Source organism: Urocitellus parryii, chromosome 6 (assembly GCF_045843805.1).
Source record: "Urocitellus parryii isolate mUroPar1 chromosome 6, mUroPar1.hap1, whole genome shotgun sequence".
NCBI lineage: Eukaryota > Metazoa > Chordata > Mammalia > Rodentia > Sciuridae > Urocitellus > Urocitellus parryii.
In genome coordinates, this window is record NC_135536.1 from 192,840,460 (window position 1) to 192,861,028 (window position 20,569).

General features: G+C 60.5%; 1 protein-coding gene across 1 annotated transcript in view; it reads left to right on the forward strand.

The window, feature by feature from the left end:
- The window catches only part of Ptgis (prostaglandin I2 synthase), a 32,681-nt gene extending 15,422 nt beyond the window's left edge, over positions 1-17,259 (forward strand). Inside the window, exons 6-10 of the mRNA XM_026391020.2 lie at positions 3,297-3,478; positions 9,520-9,688; positions 10,585-10,766; positions 12,258-12,409; positions 14,347-17,259. Of these exons, the coding sequence (XP_026246805.2) occupies positions 3,297-3,478; positions 9,520-9,688; positions 10,585-10,766; positions 12,258-12,409; positions 14,347-14,491 (830 nt within the window). The 3' untranslated portion in view covers positions 14,492-17,259. The remainder of the gene's footprint in view (positions 1-3,296; positions 3,479-9,519; positions 9,689-10,584; positions 10,767-12,257; positions 12,410-14,346) is intronic.
- The last annotated feature ends 3,310 nt before the right edge of the window (positions 17,260-20,569 follow it).

A 20,569-nucleotide genomic window follows, 5' to 3' on the forward strand; every position in this document is an offset into this window, starting at 1 on the left:
GCTGGCTTTGAACTTGCAGTCCTCCTGCCTCAGCCTCCCGTCCACTGGAGTCACAGGCGTGTGCCACCCTCTGGCCTGTTCACTCAGGCCTTTCCCCTCTGTCTACTGAGGTCTCATTAGCGCCCCACTTGCCCTCGGAACCAGAGTCACGTGCATCCAGCTTCGTCACTGAGGTTGTTTGTTTGCCAATCTGAGGGGCAGAGGCTGGTGGCTTATTGTTTCAATTTGATTTTTGTCACAACCTTGTCAACATGCCGTTAGCAAGTTAAGTCCTTCCAGTACGACGTCAGGAAAGGGGCCTCTGACCTGCGGCATTTCCTGGCTGCAGGGACAACACTTCTTTTAGGTTTCTCTCACCGTTTTGTGAGCTGTCATCCGTGTCATCCTCTTAGACACAACTCATTGTCTTATTGCGCCCTCCTGTCATTGCTGGAAGATGGGTATTTCAGGGCCCACTGTGCAGTTCAGGAAACCGAGGCTCAGAGAGGCGGGAGCACTTGTCAGACCAGTTGGTGGGTGGCTGCGCCAGGGCTGGACACAGGAAGGCTGCATTTCCCAGTGTGGGCGGCAGGTGGCAGTGCTGGGGGACAGTTTCTCTTGGTTGAGGCCAGAAGCCTGCGTGCATTGTGGGGCCTGGGCGGCTTCCCCCATCCCTGGAACTCCATTTAGGCAGGAAGGACCAAAATATAGAATGCATACCCTTTGCTCCTGTACCCCCTCTGTGCCTACAGATCCACAAAGTATTGTCCCATTGCCTGTGACAGCAAAGGTGGAGACAACTTGAATGTCCGCCGGTCGGGACAAGTTGCCTGAATCCTGAGATCATATCAGAGCAAGCTGTGCTACTGCGAAACCAGGCATAGGGTGGCCCCCAGGAGGGAGAGCCAGGGTGGTGGCCGAGGACGCCCCTTGGGATTTCCCCAGGGGACTGCAGACTTGCTTTGGGCGTGCTGAGCTGGGTGGAGAGAAGCCTCTTTCCCAGCAGGCCAACTTATGTTTATGGTTATTATTTTTTTCCGTGGGCGTGTGTTAGTCCTCCTGTTAAAATACAGACACTTTAAGAGAAGATTAAATCTGGGTCTTCTCCCACCCAGGGAGTTGTGGGCAGAGGGCCGCTGAGTGGACCCCAGAGCTGAGCCCGGTGCTTCTTTCGGGAACATTCGTTTTCCTGGGGCGCTTGAGGGGGGTGTTGTTTGAACTTTTTTGGGGGAAGATCTTATGTCAAAGAGCCATAGATTCTGATGCAAAACTCCAATATGTTTTAAAAGTTAAATGCAAGACTTAGGGCCTGTTGTCCCCGGGCTCTCTGGACTGTGTCATCGGGACCTCCAGGGCCCAGAGGGTTTCCAAGGAGAAACCTGAGAGGACAACCGGGTCCTCACTTTATGACAGGGACATGGAGATGGGCGGGGCCTCAGCCAGGCCCTCACAGCTGGGAGTCTGCGCCGGGTGCTCCCAGGTCCCAGGTCCCTGTGGTTGGCCTGTAGGCACGGGCGAAGGTGGCAGTGGTCCGCGTCGCTTGTGAGTCACTGTAAAGCGGTGTCCGCAGCAGGTGCAGGATCGCGGCCTGGCTGGGCCTCGGGGTGCAGGCCTTTCTCAAGCCAACTTTCTCTGCCCCCCTGTTTTGCTATCCCCTGGGTGACACCGTGAGCACCGACTGAGGTGGTGTCCACACTTCCTGTGTCTCCGAGTCACCTGCTGAAATCCCTGGACGTCCAGGCTGGGCCCCGGTGATTCTGACACCACAGGCCTGGGGTGGGACCCGGGCACCTGGGCATGCGGGAGCTCCTGGGTGATTCTTTAAAGTGCCCAAAAGGTCGGGGAGCAGGAAAGGAGCGCGTTTCCCGTGAGCCTGGGGCCCCGGGGCTTCCACAGGAAAGCGCTGCGCCACCCGCAGAGTGTCGCGGATTTGAGGGAAGACACTGGGCCTGCTGTTGGAAGATGCAGCCAAAACACTGAAGCAAACCAAAGGTCTGGGTCCCCCCCCCCGTTTTCCCTGCTTGCGAACCCCCCAGACAGCAGGGCCCGGGAGGAAGCTGGGTGCACCGGAAACAGCCCCTGGTTCAGATGCTCAGGGAGAAAGTTCCAGCACTTTGAAACGTCCTGGCCACGCTTTCCCTTGGTGGTTTTGGAGGAAACCAAAGTTGATATTCGTGACACAGAGTCACGTGTGGCTTAGTGACAGGAGGTATTCTGAGAAAGGCGCCATTAGGCGATGGTGCCCTGCACAACCAGGGTGTGAAGAACGCAGACCAAGAGCCAGGACGTCCCTGGGAGGTGATTGGACGGGAGCCTGTCCTGGACGTGGCCTCACTGACTGTGGCCCTGTCGGGCAGGCACGGCTCTGTACCCCAGCCCCGGATGGCCCGCAGCCTGCCGACCACGCAGAGGGGGGTCACCCCGGTGGGTCCTCGGGTGCCGTCTGGACTCCCAGCAGGCTTGCGCCTGGGCCCTCTCTGTACTGAAGACCTGTGTTTATTTCCACTGTCTCGTGGCTTTTCCGGTGCAAACAGGCCACTGTTGATTGACCGTCCCATTGCAGGGTGTGCTGGGGCGGGGTTGACCACCAGAGACGCTTTGTGGCCTGCACAGTGACCGGCCGTCTTACTTAGATGCTGACCTTAGAAATGCTAGAAGCGGCTGTGGTGTGGCTCAGGGGACAGCACGTGCCTGGTGGCAGGCCGGGGCTGGATCCCCAGCACGGCACAACTCCTGTCACCAGAAGGTTCCACACCGACTCCTGGGTTTTCAGCTGCTGTGGAGAACAGGCCCGAGGCCCACGCTGGAGCCATGGCCTGGCTCGGGCTCCCGGGCTGCTTCTGGGCCTCCCCCCAAGCGGACTTTCCCTGGAGCTGTGGAGTTGGGATCCCCGGTCAGTGCGTCCCCTCCCCAGGCAGTGTGGCCCTCCGGTCCTGCTCTGGGGGGGTCCCAGGAGGGGTGCAGGCCGCTGCGTCTTCAGTGGCTCTGGGGGGGTGACGTGAAGAGTCACCTTTCCTTTAAGACCATTTGTTGAGCCTCTGGTGCAAATGCTAGACTCGGGCCTGGGGAAAGGTGGGGTGATAGAGTATTCCAGGCTCTGGGGACACAGGTGACTAAAGCAGGGTCCCCCCTGCCGCAGGCAGAGCCCCTGTCCTTTCCGTGGAGCCAAGGTGGACAGTGAGCAGGCCTCCCCTTGGCTTCCAGCCACAGCCTCGCTCCCTGCAGAACTTCCCACCTCCAGGGAGTGAGGCCCAGGAGACCCACAGGCCTGGTCGGGGGTGGACCTAGCCCTTGTCTTCTGTGCTCTGTCCCCACAGGGGATAAGGACCGTGTGTGCAGCGTCAAAGCCCACCTGTGGAAGCTGCTGTCCCCTGTCAGGCTGGCCACGCGGGCCCAGCGGAGCAGCTGGCTGGAGAGCTACCTGCGGCACCTGGAGGAGCTGGGGGCGTCGGAGGAGATGCAGGCGCGGGCCCTGGTGCTGCAGCTGTGGGCCACACAGGTGGGCAGGCGTGCGCGGGGACAGGCGTGGGCTTGTGTGGCGAAAGCGCGTGCGTGTGCAGGTGGGCAGGCACGGTGTGGCTGTGGGTGTGTGCTGTGAGCACTTGCGGTCGACGCACGCCTGGTGCACACACCCAGCGCACACGCCCCGCCTGCGCGTTCCCTGACTTGCTGACACCAGCAGACGAGCAGGCTCCTGCCTCCGTGTTCTCTTTGGGACAATGCCACAGTTACAGAAAAGCTTTATGAACAGTTTGATGAACTCCAGTGCCACATGGCTGATTCCCCAGGTTCCCACCTTCCCCGCGTTTCCTTTCTCTGTCCCTCCTGTGATCCTCGATGGAGTCCTTGTGAATAAGCACCGGGGTATCTCCCGGGAGCAGAGGCTCAGCAGCACCCGGAGCCCAGGAACAGGATCGCTGTCTGTTCGTCCACGTTCCCGTTAGGTCCAAGTGTCCTCTGGCTCGTGGGCCAGCGTCACAGGCTGCACCAGCCACTCTGCCCCTCTAACCCGGCAGTTCCTATCCCTGTCACTGTTTTCCGCAACCTTGACGTCTTTGAGGCTCGCAGACCACCTGTCTTGCAGAATCTTTTAAAAGTCCCGTCGAGTGCTCCCCCCAGGCTGCGAGATCCGCCTGGTCTTGCTTAGGTTGTGGTCAGGGTCAGGCAGGGAGCAGTCAAGGAAACCTGCAGGAAGATTTTAGAGGCTGGTGTTCAGGATATGAAACCGCTGTGAATGGAGCCATCCAGGGAGTCCACTCCAGCCAAGGTGGACAGGGAGGATATGTTTGAACTGCTCCCTGGATGACAAGAATGCTAGACTCGGGGCCTTGGGAAAGGAGGGGCGATAGAGTATTCCAGGCAAGGGAAACAGCAAGTACAAAGGCCCTGGGGCTGCGTCTGCCAGGTGGCTGCGGCAGTGAGTGAACAGGACAGACCCAGGGCAGAGGTCCTGGGCGGGCTGGAGGGCTTTTTTCCTCCCCATTTTTATTGGTGCCTTATAATTATATAAAGTATCGGGCGTCATTGTCACATATCCATACGTGCACTTGACGTAATGTAATCTGGTCACCGTTGTCCCCTAGGATCCCCTCTCCCCTTGCTCTGTCCTGTAGGTCTCGTGGGGACTTGGGATTTCCTCTGGGTGAGGCAGGAGCACCGGAGGATCGGGACCTTAGGGACAAGGGCAGGAGCAGGGACAACGAGGAGAGGTGGCAGGGTCAGGTGGCCATGAAGCTCGCGAGGAGATGGATGGGCCCGGGGCACTCGGGGACAGCAGAGCAGGGAACGGTAAGGGCCAGCTGTTGGGGTGGGGTGGCCTTGGTGCGGGTCCGGCCGGTTCTGCTCTGGCTCTCAGCCCCCCTTCCCTCTTGCCCGTCCCTGGCAGTGACAGTCGCACAGGCTGACGTTCTGGGCAGTTCCTCTGCCATCGACTTGTGACTTATTTTTAGTGCTCTCTCAGAGCCATTAACTGTCCTGGAGGCCCAGGCTGGGGGTGCCTTCCATCAGGGCTCCCCCATTAGTGCCTGATGACATATTTATGGGCTGAGATGACTCTGCACTCCAAGCTGTCCCCAGAGCCCGTGGAAGTGCCCGGTGTCAGCAGAACTGGGGCTGGCTGGGGGCTCGAGTGGCAGAGTCCAGGGGACAGCCTTGGCGGGGCCGGGAGAACCGGGCAGGAGTGGGGACCTTCACGGCCTGAGCATTGGGAGCAGGGAGCAGGGCCTGGAGGCCGAGCAGCCTGGTGGCCGGGGCCCCAGCATGGTGACCCGCTGCCTGGGCTTGGGTGACTTCACCACTTCCTGCCTCAATAGTCCCCGTCCTTTAGTTGACTGCAGGACAGCGACAGCAGACCTTCCCCGGGGGGGTCCTGAGGAGGGAGGAGGGTGCGGGCTGCCCAGCAGGCGGCAGGGACCCAGCAGATACGTGGGAGGCCTGTGAGCCCATGTGCTGGGCGGGACCAGGGGAGCCAGCAAGGAGGCCAAGTGGCTGGTCCGGACGACGGGTGGAACCTGGCAGGGTGTCCGCGGAGATCCAGGTTTTGGTCTGAGTGACAGAAGGGTCAGGAAGGGTGAGGGTGCCATGACCAGACGGGGGGTGGTGGGGAGCAGCCCGGGAGCAGCCGGGGGCCTTTGGTGGCTGAGGGGGAGGGGAGGGCCACCTGGAGAAGGCAGCCTGCAGCTCAGGGCCGGGTGCAGGCCGAGATGCAGCTGTAGGAGCTGACCATGATGCCACGTGCTGGGCAGAGCTCTGTGGGTGAGGGTGGAGGGAGAAGGGGCCCAAGCCCTGGGCTCCCCAGCTGTGAGGGTGGGAAAGACCAGAGGAGCCAGCAAGGAGGCCAAGAATGGAGGCCAGGGAGGTGGGGAGGCCAGGCAGGAGCGTCCCGGGGGGCAGTGGTGACGAGCTGTCCAGAGGCTGCGAGGGTTGAGAACAGTGACCAGAAGGCTGCTGTCAGACCCGAGGGTGAGTGGGGGTGGGGCTTCCAAAGCTGTGGACCACGTCCCTTGGACTGTCCCTTTGGCCGCTTTGCACACATCACCTCCCGAGCTCCTCATGAGGCTCCATGGAGCTGGGACCCCAGAGTCCGGAATAAGACAGGAGGGGGCAGCGGGGGCCAGCATCCAGGGGGTGGCAAGCAGGGGCGCCCTGGGCGAGAGCTAAGTCCACGCAGCTGAAGAGGAGAGTCAGGTGGGGGTGCCGAGGGAGGAGAGGGGGGCCGCACGGTGGGGGCTCAGGGCAAGCTCCAGCCAGCTCCACGCATCAGGTCCCCGCAGCCCTGTGGACCCAGCGCAGGACCACAGCCCCACCTGTCCCCAAGCGGCCCTCCTGTGCTGGGACCTCCGGACAGCGCCGTCAGCGCACAGAGAACCCGAGACCCGTGCCGCACGGCAAAGAGGCTGCACAGGCCCTGCGTCTGGACGTGCAGATCCGTAGCCCTGCGCTGGCCGGCGGGCGCCTGGATAGGGCACAGTCACGTCGGGGTTCTGAGCTTCAGTTTCACCCCGTGAAGGGTTTTTTTCCCCTTCGGTAGTTTTGTTTGGAAACGGTTTTGGATCATGGAAGAGCTGCAGAGAGCGCAGGGGATTCCAGACACCTCCCTCCCAGGCCACGCAGCCCTCTCAGCTGACCTTGCCCAGCCGCGTGGCTGTTGTTTGAAGTCCCTGCGTGATTCAGATCTTCCTGGTTTTCCAGGATCCAGTCAGGATGCCACCTGGGATGCTGGGTTTTGTTGTTTCAGTAGACAGTATTTTTAGAGCAATTTTAAATTTTAATGGAAAGGGCTGGGATTGCCCGGCAGCCCCTCCCCCACCCCGTGGGACCTTGGTTACAATGTATGGGCCGCCTGGATACGTGGTTGTCACACTAAGGACACGTGTGTTTTTATTCCCTTGACATTTTTTAAAAATCACAAATTAAAAGAAATGTCCCCATGACCTTCCATCCTCCTGTCACCTTGGCTGCACCCTCGGGGGCTTCCCCTGTGTGGTGGCCCCGATGGCACAGGCAGCGCCAGGCGGTTTCCTGATCCCCGAGGAGGCGGGCTTGTCGTCCCCGTGAGAACTGCACAGATCCCAAATCTGATGCTCCCCTGTCCCCTCTGAGTGGCTCGTGCAGTGCCCTTCCTGGGTCACACGCCCACCCTGAGGTCTAGGGGGAAGGGCTGGCCACCCAAGATCGACATGGACACGGGGTGAAGCCGAGGAGAGTGGGTGCTGCCCCCTGAGGACGAGCAGGACAGGTAGGCAGCAGGTGCCCATCACCACTGGTGGTGCAGCCAGGGGCCTAGGACGGGGCTCGCGGGACCCCGAGGGACTGCCATGACACAGAGCAGCAGCCCCTGGTCTGGGCTTCCCCACAGCAGGAGGGAATCGGCTGAGGCAGGGCCCCACGGGAGCTGAACTCGGGATCCCTTGTGTGGCCACACTCGCGCGCTTGCACACACGCACGCTCACGCACATCTCTGTGGTTGGGTGGGACGCCTTCTTGCTGTGTCCTGGGAGCCCGAGGGTTCCCCTCCCGCTGGATGGTGGCCCCTTGGATCCTGCAGGCAAGATAACAGGGCCTGGGCGCTGAGCCAGCGCTGAATTATTCATCGCCCACCCTCCCCGGGCCATCGGCCATCAGTGATGGACAGGGAGGGGCCTGGCGGTCTCAGCCTGCTGTCCCCACTTGTGCTCAACCCTGGGGAGGGGCGGGCGGCACAGTGGTGTCCCCTGGAGCTCCCCGCTCTGTGCTCGGGGCCATGTGGCCACCCGTGGGGTCACTTGCACCAGGCTCGCCAGCCCCGTGGCCACCCGGGGGTCTCTTATCACCCTCACGCCGGGCTTGGCTCTAGCCTGGAGTCGGAGGTGACTCTTAAGAGCCATGAGCTGGGGTGGCCCAGCTGCCCTGGTCTCCGTCTATACGCTGGGCGCCGGGAGGACCCCTCTATTCTCCTCTTGAATAAAGGCCCTGATGGTGGCGCCTGCTTCGTGGCTGGGTGGCGCGGGGGAGGGGCGCCTCCTTAGTGCTGAGCTCGCAGACAGGAGGACAGGAAGGCATCTCCGTCCCCAGGATCACGCCCTGGCTCTCACCCCGCCTTCTGCTTGAGTCAACATTGGGTCGCGGGCCTCTCATGTCACTGCAGATCACTGTAAAGTCACCCTCCGCCCTCGTGCATCCGCCAGAGTATTCCAGTGTGTAAGGAGAGAGAGCGTCCCCGTCCCCGTCCTCCTGTCCTCCACCCGCTGCCCCAGAGGCACCCTCCCGACCAGGTCCTGTACCTCCTCAGGTGGCCACAGCCAGTTCCTGTCCCCACACACAGGTGGCTCTGCACGGGTGTTTGACAACTCATGTGCGGTCACCCCAGGGCTGCTCACCATGCATCCAGCGGCTTTCCCGTGGATGGACACGGAGCCCCTTCCCACGCTTCCCTGTCACGTTAGCACAGCAGTAGATGTCCCGTGCATGTGACCTGGCCGTGTGCAGGTCACACGTGTATCTGCCGTGAGCTTGGTTCCTGGGGAGATGTGACATTGAGTCACGATTTCATATTTCATTATAACTTGGGCAGGGTGGTCATCTATGATGGACAAAATCCTTTCCTCCACTTGAGGTCTTTCATATTCCGTCCACATTAGGTCACTGGTGGTTGAGGCTAAAATGTTTACCGAAGTGTTCAGCCTTGGGGCAAGAAATTTCATGGATTTTCTTAACTATTTATCTATTGAGAAGTTTCAAATAAGCTTTGTTTAAAACTTAGAAGTTTTCAGAGTCATCAGTGACCGTCAATTTTCCTTTATATGAACACAATGGTCACATGTACCTGTTCTTCAGATGACTAATAGAAGTGTGACAGATAAAGCATATAAGGAAATTTTGTGTCCCAAACTTTTTTGGATAGTGTGTCAGTTGGCTGCTGCTGTGTAACAAACATCTCCAGGACCCAGTGGCGTCTCTGATCAGCCTTCATTTAATTAACAGGTCTGAGGGCCAACTCGGTCCCCATGGGGCCCAGCAGGCCATGTGTTTCCCATCTCTTCTTGGACTTGGGTTTGTGGGGCACTGGAACACACAAGGTCTGTTAGGGCCAGCTGAGAGCTGCTGTCCTGCCAATTCCTCCTGGTTCTGTTGGCCAAGGCAAGCCCAGGGCTGAGCCCAGACTCAAGGACAGGGGATGTGCTCTGCCTCTTCCCAGGAACGGGAGTCACATGGTAAAGGGTGCGGATCTAGGGAGTGGGGAAACCTGGGGCCGGCGACCTGCTCATCCCCCCCATGTTAACAGTAGTCCTGACGGACAAGCGTGTTCCTGTCCCTGACACCTGCTGATGGGCTCTGAGGAGCACCCTCGTGACCTCGGTCCAGGATTCTGCTCAAGGTCAGCGATGCCAGGAGTGGCCCTGAGATAGGTCCTGGGCTAGGCCAGAGCACCAAGCAGAGTCTGGCTGTGGCTGGGCTGCAGGTAGACCCTGCTAGTGCCCCGTTCCCTGGCCAGAGCTGCCCCCACGGCCGAGGCCAGCCCAGCCGGCCGTCACAGTGGGCAACGGGCTCCTTCTCTTGCAGGGAAACATGGGGCCTGCTGCCTTCTGGCTCCTCCTCTTCCTTCTCAAGAATCCCGAGGCCCTGGCTGCTGTCCGTGGGGAGCTGGAGCGCGTCCTCGGGAGAGCAGAGCAGCCCGGCTCACAGATGACCACCCTCCCGCAGAAGGTCCTAGACAACATGCCCGTGCTCGGTGAGGTGGCTGACCCTCCAGGAGAGCCCCCAGCCCGAGTTGTCTCCCAACGTGGATGTGAGGGCCCGTCAGTGTCCTCTGACCAGGGTCCCCAGAGCCTGCTGTCTTTGGAGTCCTGGCATCTCCATTCTCCCGTCTCACCTGCCCCGAGGCTCATGGTCCTAGTAGAGATGTTTGGTTGCAAGGGACAGAAAATCTAAAATAAACTGGCCAAAGTGGAAGGGGGGCTTTATTTGGGGCACTGAGCTGAAAAGTCCAGAGGTAATTGGCTTCAGGCACAGGTGGATCCAGGTGCTTGAATAATGTCATCAAGACCAGTTCTCTCTCGCCTCTCAGCCCATTTTCCACTAGGTTGGTCCAGTCTCGGGTTGGCAAGATGGCTGGCTGCCACAGCTCAAGACTGACCGCCTTCTGCTCTGTGAGGAATCATTCCTAACTAAAGTCCCAGACTTGGTCTCATTGGCCCTTTGGGTCAGAGGCCCATCCTTAACCAATTGCAGCGCTCTGGTTGGCCCATCAAAGTCCAGTTCCACAGTGAAGAATAGGGCCAGGATCCTGCCTCCTGGACTAGGAGGGGTAGTCCCCAGAGGAATGCCAGAGGACTCTTCAGAACGGGGATGTTGGGCAGGCAAAGATACACCCCCCTGCCCCCAGCACTCTGATGTCCCCCTGGCTCCCGGCTTTTCTCACAGCTTCCCTTGGAGTCAGACCCAGACCCCTGTCATTCAAGGTCTCTGAGGGACCAAAGATCACATCCGGCCTCTTTCACTTTGCTGCGTGACTGTGGGCAAGGCGTGTACCCTCTCTGAGCCTCTTCGTCCTCCTTTGTCCCATGAGGGTGGCATGGCACCTGAGGATGGCGTACTGACCTGACCCTTCCTTCACTGCCCATGCAGACAGTGTGCTGGATGAGACCCTCAGGCTCACGGCTGCACCCTTCATCACCCGGGAGGTGGTGGTGGACATGGCTATGCCCATGGCCGATGGGCGGGAATTCTCTCTGCGACGTGGTGACCGCCTCCTCCTCTTCCCCTTCCTGAGTCCCCAGAGAGACCCTGACATCTACTCGGATCCCGAGGTAAACGGCAGGGGTGTTGGTCACACCAGGGGCCCTGGGGGACATCTAGGTCTGGGTGGCATCCTTCCTGTGGTCTTTGCTTGCTGTGTGAACTTGCCTAGAATGCTTTGCCTCTCTGTGTTTTTTTTCCCTTACCTGTGGAATGGTCCCCATCATGACACCTGCCTGGCATGGTTGTCAGGGAGACCACATGAGAAAAGGCTGCACAGGACCCGGCACACGTCAAGTGCTACCTAAGTGGCCGCTTTGTGTCTATCCGTTTCTCAGCTTCTTCCTCTCCCTGGACTTAGAGATGGAGCAAACTTTCACAGTTGCTAACAGATCAGTTGCTTATTGTATGGCAGATCTCAGGCTATAAGCTCATCCATCTGTCTACTCATCCATCCACCATCTAACATCTACCATCCACCATCCACCCATCCACCCATGCATCCACCATCCATCCACCCATCCACTCATCCTTCCACCATCCATCCATCCATCCATCCACCATCCACCCATCCACTCATCCATCTACCATCCATTCACCCACCCATCCACTATCCATCCATCCACTCATCTATTCACTCATCCATCTATCCAGAGATCCATCTACCCATCCACCATCCATCCATCCACCCACTCATCCATCTATCCGGAGATCCATTCACCTTCCATCCATCCATCCATCCATCCATACATCTATCCAGATTCCCATCCATCCATCCATTTATCCACCCACCCATCCGTCTATCCACCATCCATCCATCTACCATCCATCCACCCAGGGATCCATCCATCCATCATCCATCCATCCACTCATCTATCATCCATCCATCCACCTTCCATCCATCTACTCATCCATCCACTTATCCATCCATCTATTCACTCATCTATTCATCCTTCCATCCATCTATCATCCATCCATCCACCTTCCATCCATCTACTCATCCATCCATTCATCCATCCATTCATCCATCCATCTATCCAGAGACCCATCCCTCCACCCCCTCATCTCTCCACCCACCCACCCACCGTCCAGCTGGTGGGCTCGCCCGCCTCCCTGGGCACGTCTGCTGGGCCTGGTGCTCACGTGCCGTGGCCTGGCCCCTGCCCAGGCAGCCCGAGGGAGTGCCGTTCCCTCTTAAAGACGCTCTAGTCTTGGTGGTGCGTCCCCACGGTCACAGGTCATAAAGTAAAAAGGAAAGGTGTCGTCCCCCTCTAGTGCCAGAGTTCCCTGACCGTCTTGTTTTTGGAGTGTGCCTCACTGTGTCACTCCTTCATGGACTTGTGGCAGCACACTCACACACACGCGTGTGCACTGCTCGCTCGACGGCCACAGCAGTCCCTCCTCCTGTCAGACCCTCACCCTCCCCTGGGTGGACCTTACTTCTGCCGCGTCCCTCTGATCATCGAGCGTGCCAGGATGTCCGCGTTCACTTCTCGTGGACCGTCCACTCACTGGTCCCTGGTTGGGGTTGGGGTTAAAAGTGGGCCCTCCTCCATTTCCAGACGTTTAGATACGACCGGTTCCTGAAGGCCGACGGGTCGGGGAAGAGAGACTTCTTCAAGGACGGGAAGCGGCTGAAGCACCCCAGCGTGCCCTGGGGGGCGGGCCACAACCAGTGCCTGGGCAGGGGCTACGCCGTCAGCAGCATCAAGCAGTGAGTGGGGGTCCCCGGGGGCACCGAGCGCTCAGCCAGGCGGGGTGCAGTGAGGGCAGGCTGCAAGCTGACCGAGGGTCCTCTCCTGCCCACACATCTTCATGGATGTTTTTAAAGATGGAAAGAGCTCACATAAAAGGCCAGATTTCTGACCTTTTGAAATAACCAGGTCTGGCAGCAGGAGTGTCCCTCCAGGAGGGGGTCTGAATGCCACCCGCTGGGCCCTGGGTCCAGCCGCCCGTAACTGGCCATCGCAGCTGCTGCTGTGCGTTCAGAACCCGGCCTCGCTTCAGCATCCCCCTCTGGGGCCGAGAGCCTGGTGACTCTTGCCTGGACCCAGGTGCCTCCGTTCCCCTGGGATCACAACCGATAGGACCAGGGTCATGACGTTTCTCTGGCCCCTGTGCAGTCACTAGCTGGGGGACCTCGGAGCCTGTTAGAACCGTGAGCTGGTTAGAACCGTGTCCCGGGGGTCACGACAACTGCAGGCTGTGCCGAATGGCCATTGTCACTGTACTTCGTCACTGCTGTCAGGGTGCAGGCTGGGGCCGGGGACGGCTCTGCACCTGAAGCCCTGGTCTCGGTTCTCCCCATGGTGAATGGAGTTCAGGTGGCGCTCGCTCTGACGCTTCCTGGGCTCCAGTGACCCCACGTCCTCTCGCTGTGGCATCCTGCAGAACTGCCCAGGGCTTGTGGGACAGAAGCTGTTGGCGCCCAGCTGAGGCCTCCTCAGCGGCTCGGGAGAGGAGAGCCCAGTAAAGGCCAGTGACACGCAGGTTGCAAGATGGGGGGGTCGGAGTGCGCTGGAGACGCGGCCGTCCGCGGGGGCCAAGGGTGTGAGCCTGGGGCTCTGCACACCAGGCTGGGCCGGCGGGTTTGCTCACCTGGAGTTTCTCATGGATGAGACGTGACACCGTGCTGTCCTTGATTCTGCCCTCGAGGGGCCGTCGCTGATCGGGCCCATGGTTCCCAGCGAGCGCTGCAGCAGAGCTGGGCGGGGTCCTGCCTCGTCAGGTTTTCGGACAGGCTAAAAGGAGACGTGGGTCCTGAAGGCTGAGCACCACGTCTGGCCCCTCGAGGGTCGAAAGCCTCTCCGTCATCGTGGCCACCCTGCCAGGCAGGGGTCAGTCTGAGGTTCTCTGGATGGTCAGGTCATGGGCCGCTCTCGGACATCTGGCGAGTGGAGATGCCAGGGTCCGGGTCCAGGCTGGGCCCTGAGCTTCGCCCCAGCGGACTCACCGCGGGCACCCTGCAGCCCAGGCAGAAGCGACCCTTCCCACAGACCCCCACTGGAGACAAAACCTGGCCAGGGCCACATGCCGCAGGTGACAGAGCCCAGATCTCCTGTCCAGAGTGGCCTTCCCTCTTCCTCGTCCTCCTGAGTCTGCTCTGTCCTGCCTTAGGTCCCGGCCACAGTTAGTGTGAGTGGTCAGGCAGGTAAGCAGGGCCTGTCAGCCCCGTGACTGCGTTATTGGGGACACTGATGGTGTCCTAGGCGTGGTAGCTTTGCGTAGTCCCTGGACAGTGTCCTAGAAGGTGGCGGCAGGGAGCACCCGTCTGGGTATTCGAGGTCAGTTTTCTTACCTGTGGCAATACTGTCTGGGGAGGGCAGTGCCTGCTTCTCTGTCACCGAGACACAGGTGGGACCGACAGTAACATCCCAGGAGTGGCCCGCCAAGCCCCAGGGCTTAGAGCCCCACAGGCTGGGCCTGGGCTCCTCCCCGCTGCAGTGCCCCATCTCCACAGGAAGCCTGCACAGCCACCGGGCGGGCAGCAGGGAAGGGTGGAGTCAGGCGTGGCTCAGAAGTGCCTTGGCGTGGCAGTGACACTGGCCACCTCTGCTTAACCCCGGTCACCAGAGCCCGTCCTCGGGCCTCGGCTCAGCAGGGGCCGGCAGACCAGAGGTGCTGGCCACCTTCAGCTCCGTCTCTCTGCAGGTTCGTGGTCCTGGTGCTGACGCACTGCGACCTGGAGCTGATCCGCGCGGACGTGGAGGTCCCCGAGTTCGACCTCAGCAGGTACGGCTTCGGCCTGATGCAGCCGGAACTCGACGTGCCCGTGCGATTCCGCGTCCGGCCCTGACCTGCGCCCATCTCAGCCACCCTGCCGGCTCTGCCTTCCTGCACCGCATCGCCCTCTCCTGCTGCTCCAGAGGCTCTGTCCACTCAGGGGACGAGGGGCGGGAGCTGCGAAGGACGCAGCAGGAAAGACCGCAGAGGCTCGGACCGCTGCAGACTTCAAGCCGCAGCCGGACTCCTCCTCCCCGGCTCGCCTTGCTCCTGTCACCTGGTGATGTCCCCTGAAGCTAATCCAGACAGGGCAGGGCCATGAGTCCTGCTGCCAGGCCCCCAGCTCCACGGTGGTCCCTGTCCCAGCCCTTGACAACTAGTGTGGTCCAGGCCAAGCTGGTCAAAGCAGACGCTGGCCTGGAGAGGCCCCTTGGACCCAGCAGTGTGTCCACAGTGCAGCTCTGTCCCGATTGCTAAGGCGTCCCTCAGGACCCCTCCCTCCCTGGGTGCCCCACTCACTGGACAGAGTCCCCCCACCGTCCACGGGACACCTGAGAGACAGAAGGATCTCCGGGGAGCGGACAGCCGGGTGTGGTCCCTAGGCCCCGCGGAGCGCTGGGCTCTGGGAGAGTCCTCTGATGTGGGCTTCCCTGCCTGGCGCGGGGACCAGGAGACAGGCCCCAGGTGGCTGAGGAGAGGCTGAGCTCCTGAGCAGGCCCCCTGCCGCTGCACCGTCCACCGCAGGCGGTTTCCCTGGCTGACACTTCAGAGAACCTGGACTTGGTTTTAGCCTGAATCCCTCCGTCTGCGGGAGAGGCTGTCTGACGTCCAGCTCTCCTGACAACCGGGCGCTCTGGCCACACGGGCGCTCCGCAGGGCATGGCGCAGGAGCCCAGTGCTGCCCTCTGCCTGGCCGCGCCTGGGCTTTGCTCCCCCAGCGTCGGGCTCCGTCGGCTCTGCCTCTCGGTACCTTCTGGCCCCAAGGGCACCTGAGTCTGAGGCCGTCTGGCGAGTCTGAGGCCGTCTGGCTCTTAGTCGTCATGGAGCTGGTGGGAACCAGCCGATGACCTGCCTGCCCCAGCCTTTGAACAAGCAGGTCGGTGAGGAGACCAACCTTTGCCTCAGTTTTAAGGAAAAACGACGTCAAAACCAGCCTGCGAACCCTGATGGTGGCCGCAGGTGTTATCGACAGCAGGTTCTGCTTATCGGATGCCCCTGGAGTGCTGTGGCGGGCGAGCAGACATGGGTTTCTATTCCTTACAATGTCTCTGTGAAGAGAGGACGGCGATGCCCTCTTTGTACATGGGAAAGCAGGCTCAGAGAGGTGCAGTGGGTTTCCTGGGGTCACACAGCTCATCAGCTGGTCGAACTGGGACCACACTTCTTGTTCTGGGGGAGCAAATGGTGGATGGGCTCATGTTCCTCGGGGTCCAGGGCTGGTGGGGTGCCATTCTGTCTGGCCTCGGAGTGCCCAGAGCCAGAGGCTTGAGTGTGCATTCATACCCTGAGCCGTAGACGCAGACACAGAGCTAGTCCTCTGGCTTTAGGTGGACAGGAGAGGCCCCAGGGGTCTGTCCCTTCCTGGAGCAGTGCGGGGTGTGGGGCTTCCCCAGCCCTGTGTTGCCAGGCAGCCCCGGATTCCCAGACAGACGGTGTGATTGGCAGGAGGCTGGATATCCCCGGGGAGACCCGTCTCCACGCCCGGGTGACCCGCCGCCCGCCTGCTTCTTAACTCTGCAGGAAATCGGAGCCGGCAGCCTCCTGTGGGAGGACGGCTGGTTTCCATGGCAACCCTCGCTGCCGCCTCGCTGCTGGGGGGAAGGAAGGAGGCCAGCGGAAGAGCCCGGAGCTCCCCGGCTGCAGCCTGGCGTGTGCGCGTGGAGGACCGGCCGACTCCCCCCAGGCTGGGCCGGGCTGTCCCCCAGGCTGGGCCCGGCTGTCCCCCAGGCTGGGCCGGGCTGTCCCGAGGCTGGGTTCTCCCCTGCCTTCAAAGAAGGGCCGGTCCCTCCTCCTTGGAGCAGGTCATGGGAACGGCTCCAGGAGAAGAGGCTCCCCCGCGGCCCGGCGCTGGGGCAGGGGTCAACTGCTCTTGCTTCACTCTTTAGAATTTTTCTCGACTTTTCTTTTCTCCCTTTCTTCCTTTTCGTAAGTGTTAAAGAATGGGGAGAGATGGCGGCACAGTGCTGGCTGCAGGGCGGGGAAGGCCCGGGTGTCGCCCTCCTCCTGCCTCCCGGGAACCGCGGGCCGCAGGCACTAGTCATCTGGGTTGAAAGGTCGCCGAGAGGGGTCCTCAGCCCTGTCCTTGCCGGCTGTTTCTCTTTCTTCTTCTTTTTTTTTCCTTTCCTGTATTTTAAGTAGTTTTCCAAATATTCTCCTTTAGACAGACTCACTTTTTAAATTCAAATCTGTCTTCCGGTGGCTGCCAGTAATGGCCAGCCAGCGCTCACTGCCCAAAATAGAAAAGACCGCGGCTGGGGAGGGGCCGTGGCCGAGGCCCAGAGCCCCGCAAGGCCAGGGCTGCCCGCGGCGGCCACTTCTCCCTGGTGAGCACACAAGGTCTCGCTGAGGAGCAGGACTGTCCCGTGGGGCCTCGCAGGGGCATGTGCTCCACCAGGGGGCGCCACGCACAGCAGTGGCCTGGCCACCTGCCCCTCTCCAGACAGGCCCCCAGGGGCAGCGGTCTGGCCCCGAGTAATTGACTTGGGTGTTCCTGCTGTCTTAGTGAACACCGCGTTGCCCGCGTGCACGACTGCTAGGCCTTCCTCGGTTAATAAAGATTCTATTTTCATATAACATTTGAGTGGAAAGGGGCTAAATCTATTAAACCAGCTTGTTTGTGGATCTGTGTGTGATTCTGATCCATTGAGGAGGCTGGCGGGTCTGAGAGAGCCAGGGTAGCCCTGGGAGGGGAGCGCGGGGAACCTGCTCTGGGCCAGAGCCTCTCGGAGACAGAATGCAGTCACTCCCCCAGCCACCCTCCAAAGGTGTGTGTTATTGTCTTCATTTATTATAGAGAAAGAAACTGAGGGTCATAGAGGTTCAGTGACTTGTCTAAGATGTGCATGAGAAGTAGTAGATTCAGGATTCAAATGCAGGCCTCTCTGCTGTCACAGACTCTGTTTCTATGAGTAATGTGCTCTCCTCCTGCTGACAGCAGAGGGGCCAATGGAGGGTCCCTAGCAGACAAAAAGAAAAGGTCTCCGAAAAATTCACTGCATCTTCTCTGTCCTCCCCCAGAATGCACACGTTTGTTTTAGTATAAAAAAGCATGAAATGAATTGAGTTTGCTTTGGCAAAAACAGAAAAGGGACCCCAATGGCTTTCTCGTGGAATCTTATCAAGGGGTGAGGTCTCCCCCGTCTGCCTCCTCGTCGTGGGGGAGTCACAGAAGCACCGCAGGTTTTGCACGTCAAAGTGTTCACGTTCGGAGCAGCAGACATTTCCAGACCGGAGCTGGTGTGGCGTCTCCACAGCCACAGGCCCTTCTTTCCTGGTCCCTCCTGCACCGTAGGCAGGATTGCAGCCTCAGGGACAAGTGTGGCTGGCTGAGTCCAGCTGTTTTGTCACCTTCCAGGCAGCAAGAAGGAGGGAGGAACAAAAAAAGAAGTCTGCTTCCACTATTGGTCATGCCTTAGTCACCTGACCTTTCTTGCTGCAGTGGAGGCTGGGAAATGTAGTCTTTTGCTCCAGGACACCAGGCTGCACCGCACCCCAGGGTACCACGCTGCTGCTCAATAAAAATAGTACACTCTCCTGTTTACCAGGAGCCGTCTGAGCTACCTGGTGGGCCAAGGGACAGGGCTGGGCTTCTGTCACAGTTTGGATCTGGACCGTTCCCCAAGGGCTCCTGCATCCCTGCTCCTGCTCCTGCTGCACTGAGGTGGTGACCCAGGGACTCACAGCTGGATGGACCAGGGAGAGGGACCGTGGGAGATGGGGCCCAGTTGAAGGGAGTGGGTCCTTCAGGGTGTGGTCCTTGGGGGCCATGTCTTGTCCCCAGACTCTTCCCCTCCACCATCCCTTGAACAGCTCTCCTCTGCCACACTGTCCCGCCAGGAGGTCCTGTCTCAGGACAGAGGCGAGCAGCCGTGGACTGAGACCTCCGACCTCCAGAGCCAAAGGGGCCCCTTCCTCCTCCAAGTGGCTTTTCCCAGGTGTTCTTCACGGTGGCTCAAGCTGACCCACACAGCTCCCTTGGGCCATCCACTTTAGATCCCGCCCTCGGGGTCTGCGGCTCCAAGACTGATCCCTCCTGGCCCTGCTGGTAAAGCCAGCGGCAAGACCCCGGCATTTCATTTTGTCAGGTCTGGACATGAAGGGACACATCTGTCACTCACTCCTAGTGTCCGTCTAGAAGAGATTTGAACATCCCTAGAGCAGAAGGCTGTTCCATGTCAGGACTGCACCAGCACGTGTCCCAGTGTCAGCGTGGACAGCTGTGACCAGCCCTGTGACCACGAGCACCGTGGGACCGTGTGCCGTGGGAGGGTCCTGGGCCCCGGGTGGCTGCCACTCAGTAGCTGCTCATCTTGAGCACCGGATATGTGCCGGGGACCGTTCTATCAGTGGTGCCCAGCAGTGAGCAAAACAGACCCCATCCTAATGACCATCAGCCCGTCGTCACATCCTGACCGGCGCATGGGGGAGACCAAGAACCTGGGTAAGGAAGTAAAACACAGAGCGCGTCCGTTGGTGACAGGGCTGGAGAGGAGAAGGGCTGGGGACCCCCGGGCATCTGAGGAAGAATGTTCCAGACAGGTGCTATGGAGACCAGGCAGCCGGGCAGGTTCCAGGACCGGGGAGGAGGCCGGGTGGCCGAGCCGTGGAGGCTCTGGGGAGAGGAAGGACGGTCCGCCGCCCAGCAGGATCCCCCACCTGTGTGTGTGGGAGTGGCCAGGCCGGCGGCATAGACTCCATGCCCAGGCCCCAGAGACGTCGAGAAGCCACCAGAGCGGACGCAGCGCCAGGCCTGAGAAGCCAAGACAGCAGGAGGGACGTGGTGGTGGTGGAGGCAGAGGTGGCCCTGAGGTGGCCCTGGGGCAGTCAGGGACGTCTCCAGGCAGGTGGCCACGTGAGCCGGGGTCTGGATGAGCCCTCCAGCCTTGGGAAGGTGCCGGGGAGCGCTCAGGGGAAGGCGGGGGACTGGGCAGGACGGCAGGCCACGCCTTCCTTCCAGTGGGAACAACCTGGTCTTGTGGAACCCGCCTTCCGGCGAGCCGTGAAGCTCCAAGCCCTCACGGACAGGGTGTGGGAGCCGTGGCCACTGAGACGTGGAAGTGAGGCCACTGAGGGCCAAGTGGGGGGCAGCTGGAGGCCCTGCACCTTCCCAGGACCAGGGTGGCCCAAGAGGGACAGGGACACGGCAGGGCACCCACGTGGCACAGGAGCGCCACCTTTGGACACCCAGACCCTTGGAACTAACAGGGACTTCACGACTGTGCGTCAGGTGACAGCAGAGCCGCGGTGGGTGAGGCAGGTGGCCGGGCAACGCCAAGCCCAGCCCCAAAGAAGCGCAGGTCTGTTCAGATGGTAGCCGGCTCCGTGTGCAACCTCCAGATGAAAACAAGCCCAAGTCAGGCTTCCATGCCAGGCACCTTGCCAGCCGAGGGGTGGTCATGTGACCCAGCACTGGCCAATGAGATGGTCAGGAAAGCCTGGGAACTTCAGCAACGGCAGGCTTTTCCTCCTCCTTGTCTCTCTTGCTTGTCATGTGAGAACCTGTCCATGGCAGCCGTCTTGTGGTCACGAGGACGAGACTTGGAGAAACCAACCCAGAACACTGAGACCTCTAAGCGGCTGGCCTCACCTACGCCTGGATCTCGTGTGACTGAGAGAATCCGGGACGTGGCTGTTCAACTCTGCCCGGGGGCCACACACCCCAGTGGCTTGGCCGGGGCTCTGCTCGGGTTTGAATCCCTGCAGAACACGGGGTGATAGATGGTGAGCGCCGGCTTCCTCGCCTGCAGCTCAGGGTCCTGGACAACCACCCCCTGAAGTAAGCGTCCCCCGTCAGCCTCGTCACAGCTCCCCAGAGAGCTGCCTGGGGTCTGGGCTGGGAGGGCCATCAGGAGTCTGCTGTGGGGCCAGGGAAGCCCAACCCGAGGGAGCGGCCGGTGGCCACCAGGCGCCTGTGGCTTGGTAACAGTCCTGA